General features: G+C 45.1%; 1 protein-coding gene across 1 annotated transcript; it reads right to left on the bottom strand.

Annotated features, from left to right (window-relative positions):
- Window positions 1-96: 96 nt before the first annotated feature.
- Window positions 97-13,785, bottom strand: DYNC2I2 (dynein 2 intermediate chain 2). Its single transcript, XM_078616280.1, has 8 exons — window positions 13,280-13,785; window positions 10,075-10,184; window positions 8,907-9,064; window positions 6,236-6,345; window positions 3,664-3,834; window positions 2,632-2,858; window positions 1,566-1,723; window positions 97-468 (listed from the first exon to the last, which is right to left on the bottom strand). Exons 1-8 carry the CDS (start codon window positions 13,637-13,639, stop codon window positions 230-232), a joined length of 1,533 nt encoding a protein of 510 aa, XP_078472406.1. The 5' UTR covers window positions 13,640-13,785; the 3' UTR covers window positions 97-229.
- Window positions 13,786-14,798: the final 1,013 nt, after the last annotated feature.

Here is a 14,798-nt window from a genome sequence, read left to right as displayed (position 1 = left end):
GGTTATGTCTGCGTGCTTCTGTTTTCTCTTTTGTGATGTTGATGGTCATGTGTTGGCAATTTGTGAGTGCTAAACCTCCCAAGTGTGTCTCAAGACTTTTCAATTCGTGCGACATTTATTTGAACATTTTCAACGGCAAAATAACGGTCCATGTTCCAAGTTGACAATAAGAGACGTTGTCCAAGTGCATCGTGCACGTTAAATCTAGTTCGGCTTTAGTCTGAACACTTTAGTCGCTAGTTGCACTGACCAACTGCTTAAGACGATCCGTCTCGTGAACTCCGGGGACAATTAACTCCGGAGGCAGGGTCCAGACACGCGCTGCTCCAGACTGTAAACCCACTGCCAAAAGTCCCGGTTGCTTTGGGTTGAAGGCGAGGCAGGAGACTGGACTCAAACTTGGACTTGCTTGTATGCAGTGTACGGGACCACTGTCCTTAATGGCCAGGTCAAATAACAGTAGTTCACCTGCAAAGACACGTCGACATGACACGGCGTGTTAGCATTGAACAGTCCTAGACCAGTAGCTTGTATTTAGTTTTGCACAGACGATGGCGAAAGCATTTTTGGGGATTGCAACAGAAGTCCCGATCTGCAGAGATGTAGAGTTGGCAACTTTCTGGAGTTTGAGGAATAAAATCCACGCTCCGGATTATAACCTGCTCCGGAAAGTGAGACACACCCAAAGCCTTTCGGGTCATTTTGAAAATAACAAAATTGTGGGACAGAAGGGTGTAAAATACAAATTTACTAAATATAAGAGTGGACAGTGGGGAAAAAATTCGCCATGTCGGCGATTCAGTTTTTGACTGTACTCAGTGTGAATTCATTTATTCAACTATCGTGTTATTCTAGATTCGTTTTTTTTCTTTCACCTACGTGACTTTACCGTGGTGCCCTTATATAACTCAACGTTTAACCTACTCACACCGGCTTGTGCCCGCCCTCACAGTCGGGCATATTTGCGGAATACACCATGCCGCCGTTGACACTGGCCATTGACCGAGCAACCCAACGTTCCTACCAGCTCCCTCCGCAGGAATGTGTTGATCGCTGAGTTTAAGCCAGTAAGGACACAAGCACCTCCACTTTTCACCAAGGCAAATTGGAGAGACCAATTTTAGATATTTCTTCACTTATCACTCGAACAATTAAAGACATTTTAGAATGTAGAGTTTTATATATATATACACACACACAATAAAAAATTTTTTTTAAAGATAAACTTTTAATCTTACCATTGATTTTCATATTGTCTGGGATACTTCCCATATCGAACAAGCCCAATGAAAAATCGCGTGATTTATTTTTTGTTTATCACATTAGAATCAGCATATGTATTTATGCTGGAGGAATCAGATGAGCCGTAAAGCTCTTTTTCACAGATGTTCAGCAGGCATAGAAATGTTACCTGCAGCCCACCTTGTTTCCTGGCATAAAATCTCACTGCTTTCCGTTGATTTCCGCCCATTTCCTCAAACCTTGCTTCCGCTACCTTTGCAGTAGGAGCAAGGTCAGAGCAACGATTGCCTTTGCAGTAGGATCAAGGTCAGAGCGTCGACTACCTTCTGCAGTTGATGCGGCGAGCACCAGGGGCCGCGCGGGCGACCAGGCAGCGGCCAGGACGTAGGAGGTTGCGGCGCGCACCACGAGAACGGGGTCGTGAAGCAGCGCTGAGAACACGCGCACCTGCCCGTCTATGCCGCCGCTCAGAAACGCGTTCCTAAAAACACGGACGCAAACGCGGCCGCAGCGTGTGTGAAAGCATCTACGCGTGAATCTCATCGCCTTCGTGTTTTTGGTTAATTCACCTATTTGGGGTTTCAACCTTTGCAAGGTCACCTTTGTAAGGTCGCCGTTGAGCCAGGGAGGCTCAACGACATTGAACTCCATGGCTTCGTCGGTCGACAGACTAAACGCACGTTTACTTTGACAATGAAAAACATGGCTTAGCTTGTTTTTCAATAACCGCAATCTACCGAGACAACATTTTTTTTGTTTTATTACCTTTGCGACAGTAGCTGTTTTCACTGAGAGCATAGTTACCATTGCTGGGTCATTCTGTAACAGTACCAGCTTGCACACACAGACACACCACGTGTGTGAACTGGACATCTGTAAAACTCCTGGACTTCTGTAAAAAAAAGAGCTTCATAGCTCATCGGATTTCTCCAGTATAAATAAATGTTCTAATTAGGAAATTATACATAAGGTTTTAAGGATTTGCGTTTATAGAGCGCGAGACTGACCTGCTGCAGTCTAACCAAGCGGCACCCCCAGTGGCAGCTATAACTGCATAACAAAGTGTACAGAAGCCCAGCACGAAAATGAGCATTAGTCTGCCAATATGCAGTTTTTTTTTCTCCCAATTAAGTCATTTGCTAATCGTTTATCAAATTTGGACCCACGACACCGGCACACGTGGCCGGCTATTTTTCAAATAATGTCATGGTGATCTCTTAACATCCACTGTAAAAGAAGAAGACGAGACAATGATTCATGGTGAATACAGCCTGCAGTATTTAAACAGGGCGGCCGATGGGCTCTGAACCGCATACATCTGACAACAAGCGACAACAGTGCTACCGCTCGGCTACGTAGCAGTGGCAGCAAAGCTGGGGGATGCCGTACCTGTTGAAAGGAGAGAAGTTAACAGCGTACACCGGTCCTTGGTGCTTCACGAAGGGGAACAAGGCTGGGCTCTTCGTGTTTAAAGGCGGCTGGTCTTTTCGAGTTGGTTGCTCGAGAGGATCCAGGGGACACCTGACCACCTGCCCGCCCTCCAGCCCAGCCACGCACATGGATGAATCCTCCGAGAGTGAGAATGCCGTGATGCCCAGAGGCAGCTCACTCTGTACCTGCGCGGTCAGTGTGTACAAACACGCAAGCAAGCCCAGGTTTTTTTGCGAGAGATTTTGAAAGCATAGCCACGAAGTGAGAACGTGCAGACGGGGTCACATTTACAGTCCGTGGCGAACCATCATCATAAACAGCCATGGTCAGTCCACTGCTGGGTGAAGCCTTCCTCCGCCCACAAGCGACTGCTATCTCTCGCGGCTCCAAAATGCAACTATCCAGCCTAGCACCTGATTACATCGCTCCGTCTCTTCGGTCTAGATCCTATCTTCTTAGGACGCACTCCATTTCTTGGCTCTTACTTCATCACTATGCTTGAAAATCGGCCATCATTTCGTCTAGCGACGTGTCCATGGTTTGCGAGATTTTATTTAACCTGCGGATTTTATCCAATGAGCGTGCTCCCCTTTCTATCAACCTTGCAAAACAAATGCATGTTCATCTACTGATCGTGCAGCTTCATTCAGATGTCCTATCCATCAGCATGTGACACTCTTCTTCAGATTTGGTGTTTACAATAAATATTAATTGAGTACTCATGTGTTTTAATGCCGGAAGGATGTGCTTTGAGAGTTAAGTTGCCGATTTTACAGCATATTATTTGTTATATTACCTAGATTTGAGTATTTCACTGTGAAGCATTTGAATTGAATGCTAATTAAACAACTTGAATTTCTGTCTTCAGGGATTTGCACAGTCCCCACGTCACTTGCGTTCCTTGTTCTCCAAGTTTGGGTGCTTGCCAGATTTCTCGACTTTTGTTTCTATGCAGAAAAGTTGAGTTCCTCCACTCGATGTACGACTTACTTTGCTGAGGGTGGAGGTGCTGGGAAGATGCTTTGCTAGGAGCACAATCCTGTTGTTTGGGGTGATTTTCCTTGTGCTCAGTTCCACTCTCCACGTCATCACGCACCCATCCAACCCAGCCGACATGAGCAACAGCACCCGGCTCTGACCTGGAGAATGGACCCACTGCACCTGGGGAAGACACAACATATGACCTCGGTCAAAACTAACTTAATTATATAGATCGTAATTCAGTTTCTAATGTTTGGCCAAAAGTCACCTTGTGTTTAGAGTCTGGAAATTCCACATTCCTGTGTCACTCCATATAACTTGCCACAATTGCACACGGGTTTTTTTGTCTATTAAAAATATACCCCCCCCCCCAAAAAAATGCATCCCAATTGTACTATCGGTCGGAGTCATGCCATGAGACTCAATATCAAGCTGGGATCTCCCTCCTTTGTATGATAGTGCAAACATTCGTGTTTTGCAAAGGACCCAAGGGAGTGGATGTCAGAGAGCTACCTCTGAGATCACTTCACGTGAACTGGTTAACACATATGAGAGCAATGTTCATCACACGGCAGTGAAATCCAGATTTGTATGCTCACAGCTGGAATTTTGCCAAACTAAGCAGATACCAACATATCACGTGATAGCACTGTTGTAGCATTGATGACCGGGCACATGATGACCAGGCTCGGGCCCAAAAGGGAGGGTTAGCACGGTTGGCTACGTACGCTGCGAAAGTTCAACATGCATATACAGTTAGTCCCCGACTTACGATGGAGATGCGTTACGACGACCCCATCGTAAGTCGAAAATATCGTAAGTCGAAGATGGCCTAGCCTACCCAGGAGTCTTAAAGAATGGTGATAATTTAGCAAAACAGAGCAATTTACAGTACCGTACTGTATAAACTATATGCGTACAGTACATCCCAGCAGCGTCCCAACGTACAGTATCGTACCTCGTACGCTTCTGCGTTTGCCTGCCGCGCGAAATGTAAAATATTTTACAAATTTGTCATATCGCTATCGCCATCGTAAGATCGAAATATCGTAAGTCGGACCATCGTAAGTCGGGGACTACCTGTGTAGAGGTGTTACGGAGGGGGTGTTATAGAGTTGATACGGATGGGAAACAAACACACTGGGCGTGGCTATGTCTGTACGCGAGCAGGTGCTTACATCGACGTCCGCGCCGTTTAGCCTGGGGGGCTAATACGGCGCTGGGATCCCCCACGGCCCCACCCCTCAGGGGGGAATTGCTATATAAGGCGGTGAGCCGGAGGGCTCGGGGTGGAGTGTTCAGCTTTAACCAGAGAAGCAAGAAGACCTGCTAGATAAGCCCTGGGACTCCCTTGGATCGCTGTCCTTCTCAGGACCGACCAAGGCCAGCCAGTGGCGTGGCCCCAAGAGCCCAGAGCCGATGCTCTTGTAAGAGCCGATGCTCTTGTAAGAGCCGGTCTGAGAACTCAGGGTGCCGTAATCCCAGCTTAACCAGGGCTGGGTTAGCTAGCCTCCCCTAGCCCGATAGTGGAGGACCTAGGAATAGGCTAGCTGTGACATAGGTTGTCGATCTCCCAGTTAGACAGGTGGAGGGGCCGATACCCCTCCAAGTGTTGTATATCTCGGCCTGTAGATACAACTGTGTTGAATAAATAAGTGTGCCTCCGACTACGTCGTCCAAGCCTCCTTGAACCACACTACACCTGTATGCATAAGCATGGATAGATGATGCTCCGAGTTGACTCCCAACGGGGATTTGAATTCACAAGCTAATTGTGAACTATGTGCTCTAAACATCTGTGCCATCGTAAGACGCCTATGAAATATAGCCTAACAGCTCATTGTGCCCTTCCTTCTGAAATAAATAAAATACAAATATAAAAAATGAAAACACAGCACCTCCAGGCAGGATTTGTTATACATAATTAAAATTCACTCCACTGTAGAATAATCCTCATTAGCGGTGTCAGGCTATGATTGGGGTGGAGAAGTGATGCATTGATTAGTGCATGGCGCTATTAACCCCTTCCACTCAAGTTTGATTCTTGCCACTATTAACATCAGTGGCAAATGATAAATGAACCAAGCCTGCTCACCACTAAACCAACTCGCCCAGACTAACCTGGAGAAGTATGGTCAAACAACTCCCACAGTGTGCGGAGGCCTTCATCCAGCAGTGGAATGACAAAGGAGTATACATTACATATCGGTACTTATTTTAGATTAATATATTGAGAGATATGGATTAACCCTGCCTGACATTAAACCATTCCCACGTCGAGCCGGAAAAGAAAAAAACAAATTTTTAAAATAACTTTATTGATACCGAGGCTCCCACAAGGCCATGCGGGAGGGCGTGTGGCATAGTTTGGCGCCAGCTATCAGAGAGTGCGGTCATGTCGCTGTGGTTCTCTGCGGAGAGTACGCGATGTCTTTAAAAACAACGGCGCTATACCTGTCGAAACAAAATTACCGTTGAACCGCGAGCGCGTTCCGAGATTCAGCGGTGAACGGCACCCACCCTGAAATTTTAAGTCGTCTCGGAACGGGAAAGGGCAAAGGACGTTTGCCCCATGTTGTACCTGGGTCACAGGCTGCTGGTGTGTAGTGGCATTTACGCCACTATGGGCCAGAAGTGGATCTTCCTCCTGCGAAGTGTCCCACACAAACACCTCTCCGCTGCTTGCACCACCTGCATTTCACGTATCAAGGGACAACATGCATACAGCACATGCATGAACCATACGTATGACGATGTGAGAGCCCATGTAAAACAAGTCTCTTCTGCGAGATCGGACTAAGGTTCCAACAAAGAATGCGTCGTACAAATACGTGTCCACGTAGAAACGTATACATGATCGAGAAAAATGTAATCATGAAAATGTTTCTTGTTATCCAAGCAACACGTGTACATGCAAGACAAACACTAATAAAACCGAACACCTCCGATTAGCACGGTTGGCTAAGCACAGTGCGACAGTTTCACTTCATTTTTTTTTCATTTCATTTATTTGGTATAGCCCTGTGAGCCATTCGGCTCTTGAATTGGGTGCAACCACAACAAACAAAAAACTAAAACATGAACAAGAAAACATCTTAAAGTGACTATGTGCAAACAGAAAAATCCAGGAAAAAACAGCTAAATCTTCCAGAAAAAGCGCTGTACACCAACGCTGTGTGCAAAAATCCCAGTGGGATGCAAGTCAAACAACAACAACCACAAGACAACTTAGATTAAAGCCATCAGTCTAACTCCGTACTACAACAAACAAACTAGGCCAAACCAAAAAACTTTTCGAAATCACCAAAATAAAGCCATAAAAGCAATGTAACAGTGATCATAGGAACTATGACCGAAATTTCACAATAAACGACATAAACAACATAGACCACCAAACCCTGTAGCCATAGCTGGTTGCATGAGTCACTCCACAACAGCAGGAGCATCATCTTCTTGGTTCTTTCGGTAAAGTCACGTAGAAGGGAAGTAATAAAATAATAAAAATAAAACATAATAAAATAATTCTCACGACGTTTCGGCCACAACGCAAGCAGCCGTCCTCAGGTGAAGGAGCATCAGTAAGAGTACCAAAAATGTTCAATGCACCTTTAAAGATCAGCACACTAAATCAAAACACAAGATCGTAAGAAGTTCAACATGCGTACATACAGCATTCTGTTAACCGTAATCAGCTATACCTCCATCCGGGAGTTGCTATTCACTTATCAAAAACATTCACCATGGAAAAATATGGCAAAAAAATATTGATATTGACTAGGTGGCAAGGCGGATCAGAGGTCAAAGCAATTAGCTGGATTTCAGCCACCCAGGATTAAACACCAAAGTTCTCAAGTGAAGCATGTCATTGGTCTCAGGCCAGTCACCAAGGAATGCCAAAAAAAATATTTTATGTTTCACGTCATTTTGATAATTTCCAAAAATACTTTTTCACGTCCATGCAACGAACAGCAATTTTACAGCAAAGTGGGAATTTTGCGCCCCCTATTGTGTAAAGATAAATAGGCCACTGCAAGGGATTTTGAAAAGAATCTCTGTGAAGAATCTCTCGAGCAGCTTGTTCTTAGACACATAGGGCTGCACTTCTCTGTGAGATTTCTTAATGGATTCTTTTTCTCATGACGTGATGCCGATATTCCACCAGGAAAAACATTTGGTGAAAGAACAAACAATATAAAAACAGGTTCACACAAAAGAAAATATGATCCAGTAATGGAATGAAAAACTACAAAGTTTTTGATTGATCGTTTCAATGTCACCAGTTTGACAAATACAGGGTTTCACTTGTGAGAAATGAAAATCGCACCTCCGATGAGCACGGTTGGTTACGGACAGTGCAAAAGAAGATCAACATACATAAATACATACAAATGAATCTACATGAAACAATCGTCTCATTCGGAAGGCTTGCATTCAGTCATACCGAGAGCACTATTGAGCAAATATTGATCCTAAACATTATCATTCCCAAGGTTTCATCATGTCCCTTAAGGTAAAGGTGCAGCCTTGCAATAGCTTGCTCGTGACATTGCTGGTGGAAGGGCCTCCACTAGTGGGAGATCTAGAGAGTCCCTCCAGATGCTATTTGCCCTACTCTTCCACACTGGTAAGATGTATGTTGAACTTTTTTCGCACCGTACGTAGACAAACGTGCTAATCTTGGAAGAGGTGAGAGTTCCCACACTTTACACCACTCCGTGCAACTTACTGTTCGACTGTGGCCTACCCATTTTTACTGCTGGGTGGACAGAGGTGGTGGTCATCATAAACGTACCCAATGTTTCAATTTCCACGCAATAAGATTGACGACCTGTTGGTTGCAAGTCTTTTGAAAATCGTGGTCAACCAAGTTAGTGTCTGACTGTGTTGTTGGCCGACTGGTTTTGCATCACATTATGTTTCTAAGGTTTGTTGAGTTCTCGTCTCCCATCTTCTTGTTGTTGTTTGCCTCCGTGCAGTTTACCGTTCTCTGTGTGCTGTGTGCTTGGTGTCCCCCTGTGTGTTCCCTTGCTGTGTGTTTTGCCCCATTTCCACCTGATGATGATCGCTTGTGTTGCGTTCGAAACGTCGGGATTTATTTTTATTTAATTTAGTAAAATTTTATTCTATTTCTACATACGTGACTTTACCGAAAAAACCAATGAGTGCAAGCCACTTGTGTCAACCATTCTACCGTGGCAGCATCTCTCACGTTCCAAATAACAAGGGAGAATAAACAACAGCGTTAGTTTTACCCGCAATGACCGCTGGCCATGTGGGGTGGAAGGAGAGGCACAGCAGGCAGCCTGGAACATCCAATGTGCGATCAGGCACGTCTGGGATCAGCCCTCTCCGGCACACATTCCACAAGCAGATCATCGAGTTCTCCACAGTCCAATCTCCGTCATTCAGTCTGCAATGAAGAGTTGTTGGGGACAAATTCAGTAAATTACCCTCCTATCGAATGGTACAGTATTCCTTCGTTATTCGCAAGGGATACGTTCCGGAGATGCCCATGAATAGCAAATATTGTGGATAACAATATTGGCTCTACGAATATCGTACGAGTAATGTCTGCAGATGCTTCTAAAGTTTCGAGAAGTTCTCTCTCTCTATTTCTCTCGTCACTTAATCTCATCTCTTTATCTCGTCACATTCTTTCTCATCACTTTATCCCACCACTTTCTCTTTCGATCCAGTCGTGCAGAGTTCCAGATGCGATTCGCGGATAGGCAAAATCGCGGATAGCAAGTGCGTGAATAACGTGGGAATACTCTACTCGTTTCTGTTCAAGTTCAAGATGGTTTTGTTTAACCAGGTGATCATTCAAAGAGACAAGGATAGTTTCATTTGCAAGAGCGACTTAAAAGGGCCATCAAAATGACAAAGGCAAAAACAAAATAAAAGTACAACAATGATGCAAATAGAAATAATCGTAAAAAACTGCGTCACGTGAAAATCGAAATATTGCTCAAACATAAATCAATGTTAAATAATAAATTCCCCGTTGCGTAAGTCGGCTTGGACACATTATTTCTAGCACGATTGCAATTACCGGTAAGTTTCAGAAACATTAAACTGATATATGGTGACTCTTGTACTATTTGTTTCTATATTAACTCAGCCACTTCTTACTCAACCCCCCCTCCCTCCCCCCCATTGTCATTGATTTAAAGCACCTTGAGATGTTATGAAAGGTGCTGTAATTATTATCATCATTTCATTTCATGTACGTATAAGAGAAGTTTGGGTTAGACCGTCTTACCCACTTCCCACTAAAAAACTTCTATACTGCTCATTGACGTCTCAGAACTAAACTCAGGTGATGAAAGGTGCTCATCAATTAAACGGCACACACCCTGTTATTCATACATCGTAGCTGAATAAATACGTGGAAATGTTAAGAGATTGGCGCATCCGTACCGTCCAAAGGCCACACCAATCATGGCTCCTGTGCAGCTCCAACTGACGGCAGTCGCAGCCAGCCCTCGGGTCTTTGCCTCTCCGTAGCTCAGCTCATGCAAGCAGGACATCTGGGAAGAGTACAACATCAGGAACATCGAAAGCAGTGGTTTTTCCCTTTGCAGTATGTACGTATGTTATATGTTAAACTTCTTTCGCACCATACGTAGCCAACCACGCTAATCGGAGGTGTGGGGGGGGGAGCACAACAAAGTAAACACAAAAAGCACTTCTAAAATTTTTGGAAGAGTGTTCCAGACTGGCCGCAGAAGTGCATCTGAACGCGCGTGATGCGGTCTATAGCAGCCCAACAATCACGACCCCTGGTGTCCGACCCCTCCAAGGTTACCAAGGCCACAATATTAACCTGCTAGGTCACGAATGCCACAACACACAGCTAGAGAAGCAGATATCCACGCCTCTAGTCAATGTGGTGTAAGGCATTTGTATTATGTTGTGTAGTAGTAGTGCACTGTAGTGTATTTTGTGTTCGTAAGGCAATTGCTGCATCTTGTGTATGATTGTGTTTTATGTTACAGGCATTTGTTTCGTGTTGTGTAGTCCCGTAGTGTTGTGTCTCCACCCACCACCTTCTACTGGCCAAAGCAGCTAAACTCCAGTTTCCTTTGCAGTCTCATCATCATCATCACCACCTCGTCACCAGCACGAGCCTCATCATCTCCTCACCGCTAACCTCCGGGTGCCACTCCAAAGCATGTCTCCAGAACCTATCTCCATGATCTAATCTGTCGCCAGTCCCGCATGTGCCCCACCCGTCACAACCTCCTCTTTCTGATTACATTCACGAGTCTAATACCCATCACGTCTTATTTATTTTAAGCTTCCGATTTGCCTAATCCCATACTGCTCGCCTTGGTGTATGACACGTGACAGGTTGATCCATTTCTAGGTACCGCACGGATTTGTGACCCTATTTCTCAACAGGCTTGAGCTCGAGTTTATTTGATTTGTTACGCGGATGATCCAATTTATACAGCTGCGCGGCTATTTTACAAGCGAGGTATTTTAACAGTCGCAAACAAGACGGGAGGCGAATCTAAAAATAGTGCAAACGTAGCGTGAGAGCAAAGAGTCGCACGAACAAAGGTAGGCACAGGCACTGTAGTTTTGTCGGATTGGGCCATGAGGGGTTTAGTGAAGGGAGTGTAACAAGGGTGTCCATAAATGACGTCACGCGATTTTGACCCCCCCCCCTTCGTCACATGGCGTTATAAAAAGTCAGCCCCCCCCTCAAATATGACGTCACAAAGCTCTGCCCCCCCCCCCCCCCCAAAAAAAATATAAAACATGCTTCAAATCGCTTTAAACTATTGTCATGGTAGTGCGTATTTAATGTGGCGCTGCACTCTGATGTTGTAGGAGAAAACATGTATTAAAAAGTCAATTTAATTAAGTAGAACGTGTTGTCTATCTATTTAAAGTTGCGCATTTTGATGTGACGTCACATTTCTCAAACACCCCCCCCTCGTCACACATGTCTGACCCCCCCTAGGTGCGTGACGTAATTTATGGACGGCCCCTTTACCAAAGCCAGTTTAAGTGGAATTTTAGTCGGAAATAAAAAGGCACTTCTGAGGCTACGGGTAAGGGAGTTAGTGCAACTTCAGTGGTCCTTTAGGTAATTGGCGGATTTCTTTAAGAGGATCTTCGGGATGGGTACAGCCAAGTGATGGTCTCTCCGGATATCCAGGGGAGGACATGTCTGAGATTAGTGGTGAAAGTGGTGGATCAATACATTACAGGTGGTGGTGGGGGATTGTTAAAATATCGAATACAGTACAGTACACGTACTGAGATGAAATTTAGATATAAAGCTTTCGTGACTGCAGGGTTTCATCTTCTTGGTTCTTTCGGTAAAGTCACGTAGAAGGGAAATAATAAAATAATAAAAAATAAAACATAATAAAAGAAGAAATTGTATTTTATTATTTCCCTTCTACGTGACTTTACCGAAAGAACCAAGAAGATGTACTGAGATTAGTGGATGATGCATACCTGTCAACCTCTTATCAGTGCCCCCTACCTTATTACAGACAAATTCAGGCCTTATTGGTCACCCCGTGCCCTTATACATCTCAACGTTCATCCCACAAAGTCCCATCACAAGGGAGAAACACAAACAAATAGACAACAAAACATTTTTTTTTGCCCGTAAACTCAATTACCCTGCACAAAAACACGGGGAAAACCGTGTGGGTTGACAGATATGGTGATGTCATCATCATCATGGGCCATGGCCAAACCATTGCTGGATAAGGGCCTGTGAATGGCACTCCATTGGAGGAGTACGACACTTTGCAATGTGTATTGAGATTGTTAAGGCGACATGCGCTACATGTTGTTTTTTAATGCAGTTTTCTGTACAATGTATCTATATTAGCGGAGTGTCTATACAGTGGCCCCTGGTACGGACACATGTCGTTGTTTTTGCAAGAGTCGTGAGATGATCGCGTCAGAATACTGGAGGAATCCGACAAGCTACAAAGCTCTTTGTGTTCACGGTCACCCAGCATATTCTTGGTTCATACTCTTAGGTTTTTTCGGTAAAGTCACGTAGGTAAAAAATAAAAATAATAGAAATAAAATAATAAATCACGACGTTTCGTTGGCAACACAAGTCTCCGTCATCACTTGATACAGTAAATTTAGCCTCCGAAACGTCGTGATTTATTATTTAATTTCTATTATTATTTCTATTATTTTTATTTTTACCTACGTGACTTTACCGAAAAAACCTAAGAGTATGAATCCTTGCAGTCACGAAAGCTTCAAATCTACAATATCCTTGGTTCTTTCGGTAAAGTCACGTCGAAAGGAAATAATAAAATAATAAAAACATTAAACAATAAAAAATCCTCACGATGTTTCGACTGCAACACAAGCAATCATCATCAGCTGTGAACTCCACGGAAATAATAAAATAATAAAAATATAAAACAACAACAAATCCTTCCGACGTTTCGACTGCAACACAAGCAATCACCATCAGCTGTGAACTCCACAGCAAGAACATTTTTTAAAAAAGTCACCCAGCAGTTTCACAGACTTCCCAGCGTCGCGATCACGCAAAGCCAGTGCCCCCCCCCCCACATCCAACATCTCTCCACCCCCCCAAACCAACACAACCAACCCCACCAAGCCTCACCTCCACTCCGCGCTCCGTCCAGTCCACGTCGTGGCCGTCAAACGCTTGACTCGCGGCGTTCATGCGGAGCTGTCCGCTCAGGACGGGTTCAACGGCGAGCAGGAACGCCAAGAGGCCCTCCTCCTCGTCCTCATCGCCGCGCCCGTGACCCCGCGAGGCCGGCTCGGGGGGGCTCGTGTCCGTCTGCGAGCCGCGTGTAACGCAGCGCCTCGCTTGGCTCGCGGCGTCGCGGCTCTGCGGCGGGTCGCTCTGGACGGCCGCGTCAGCCCGGGCCTGAGGGCCCTGCCCCTGCCGCTGCTGCTGCTGCCAGGACGAGGAGGTGCAGCTCGCGGCAGCCTCGTTCGACGCGTCCGAGAACATCTTCTACTTCTTCTGCCGCTGTCGTGCGGCCGCTGTGAATGCGGAGCAACCGACTGCAGGTTCACATTGTAGAGGAGATCGAGATCTGCACCGCGGATACCGAGGAGGAGCCAAGGGGGCTGGGGACCCCGCGAGTGATGGCGGAGGGCGTGCGGGTGCCGGTTACCGTGGAGACCGCGTGCTGGCTGCGAGTGACATCACGCGTATGTAAATGAGCTGAAGAGGAGGTAACATGACGTTGCCGCGCTCTTAAGTGGCAATGCGAGTGACGTCATGCGTATGTAAATGTATTGCTGTGACGGTTTGGATGAGGTTCATTGTCAAAATGCATACTGCCTAAAAAAATCTAACATGTAATAATAGGGTTTTTTTAAAAATCTAACATGTAATAATAGGGTTTTTTTTTTTATCTAACATGTAATAATAGGGTTTTTCAAAAATCTTAACATTTAATAATAGGGTTTTTTTTAAAAATCTAACATGTAATAATAGGGTTTTTCAAAAATCTAACATGTAATAATAGGGTTTTTAAACAATCTACCATGTAATAATAGGGTTTTTCCCCCTTTTTTGTGTAGTTTTTTGTTTGCATTCTGACTGCAAGTATTGTGGTTAATGTAAACACGATTCCTTGCAAAAGGTTTCAGTTTCGTCGCTAGAAAAATAAAAAAGGGAAAAAACCTATTATTATATTTTGGTATTGGCAAATGAGGCCTCATGATAAAAATCTAAAATGTGTCGGTGTGCACGTGTCATTCGGAGGGATCTCACACTTATTCAAATAAAACTCTCTTCCACCGCTGATTGATGCCTTAAGTCGACCACTATATATTCGAGTTACACACACACAAAGGACCCCCGTGTAGCCTTGGCAGACTTGGGGCAAGTGCTGTTAGCGATTAGCACCCATGAAGGCCGGCATGGCTCACGAGCGGGTGGGTGGGCAGCACCACGCCCGGCCGCCTTTGTCTCCCCAGTGGCGATGTTTACTACACACCGCTACACCAGGTACTCATTTGAGGCTGGGTCGACCTAGGGGAGGCCCAGTACCGGTTCAGATAATCGTCACCGGTGTTGGAAACCGTGAGCGGGAATCGAACTCGGGTCCCCTGGGGTTCGAAGCCAATGCCAACACAACCGCGATTCGCCACTAAGTGAC

This window comes from Lampetra planeri, chromosome 50 (assembly GCF_965212315.1).
Source record: "Lampetra planeri chromosome 50, kcLamPlan1.2.h2, whole genome shotgun sequence".
In the NCBI taxonomy this organism is placed as follows: domain Eukaryota; kingdom Metazoa; phylum Chordata; class Hyperoartia; order Petromyzontiformes; family Petromyzontidae; genus Lampetra; species Lampetra planeri.
Note: the sequence above shows the minus strand (reverse complement) of the source record. Positions and strands in the feature narration are given on the sequence as shown.

What these genes read in the sequence shown, in the direction of transcription:
- DYNC2I2 (XM_078616280.1), bottom strand. Translation starts at nt 13,639, where the DNA reads ATGTTCTCGGACGCGTCGAACGAGGCTGCCGCGAGCTGCACCTCCTCG. An exon ending in AACTTCTCTCCTTTCAACAG is followed by an intron (nt 1,724 to 2,631) that starts GTACGGCATCCC and finishes CCGTGTTTTTAG; the next exon opens with GAACGCGTTTCTGAGCGGCG. An exon ending in CGCCGCATCAACTGCAGAAG is followed by an intron (nt 469 to 1,565) that starts GTAGTCGACGCT and finishes GTGTCTTTGCAG; the next exon opens with GTGAACTACTGTTATTTGAC.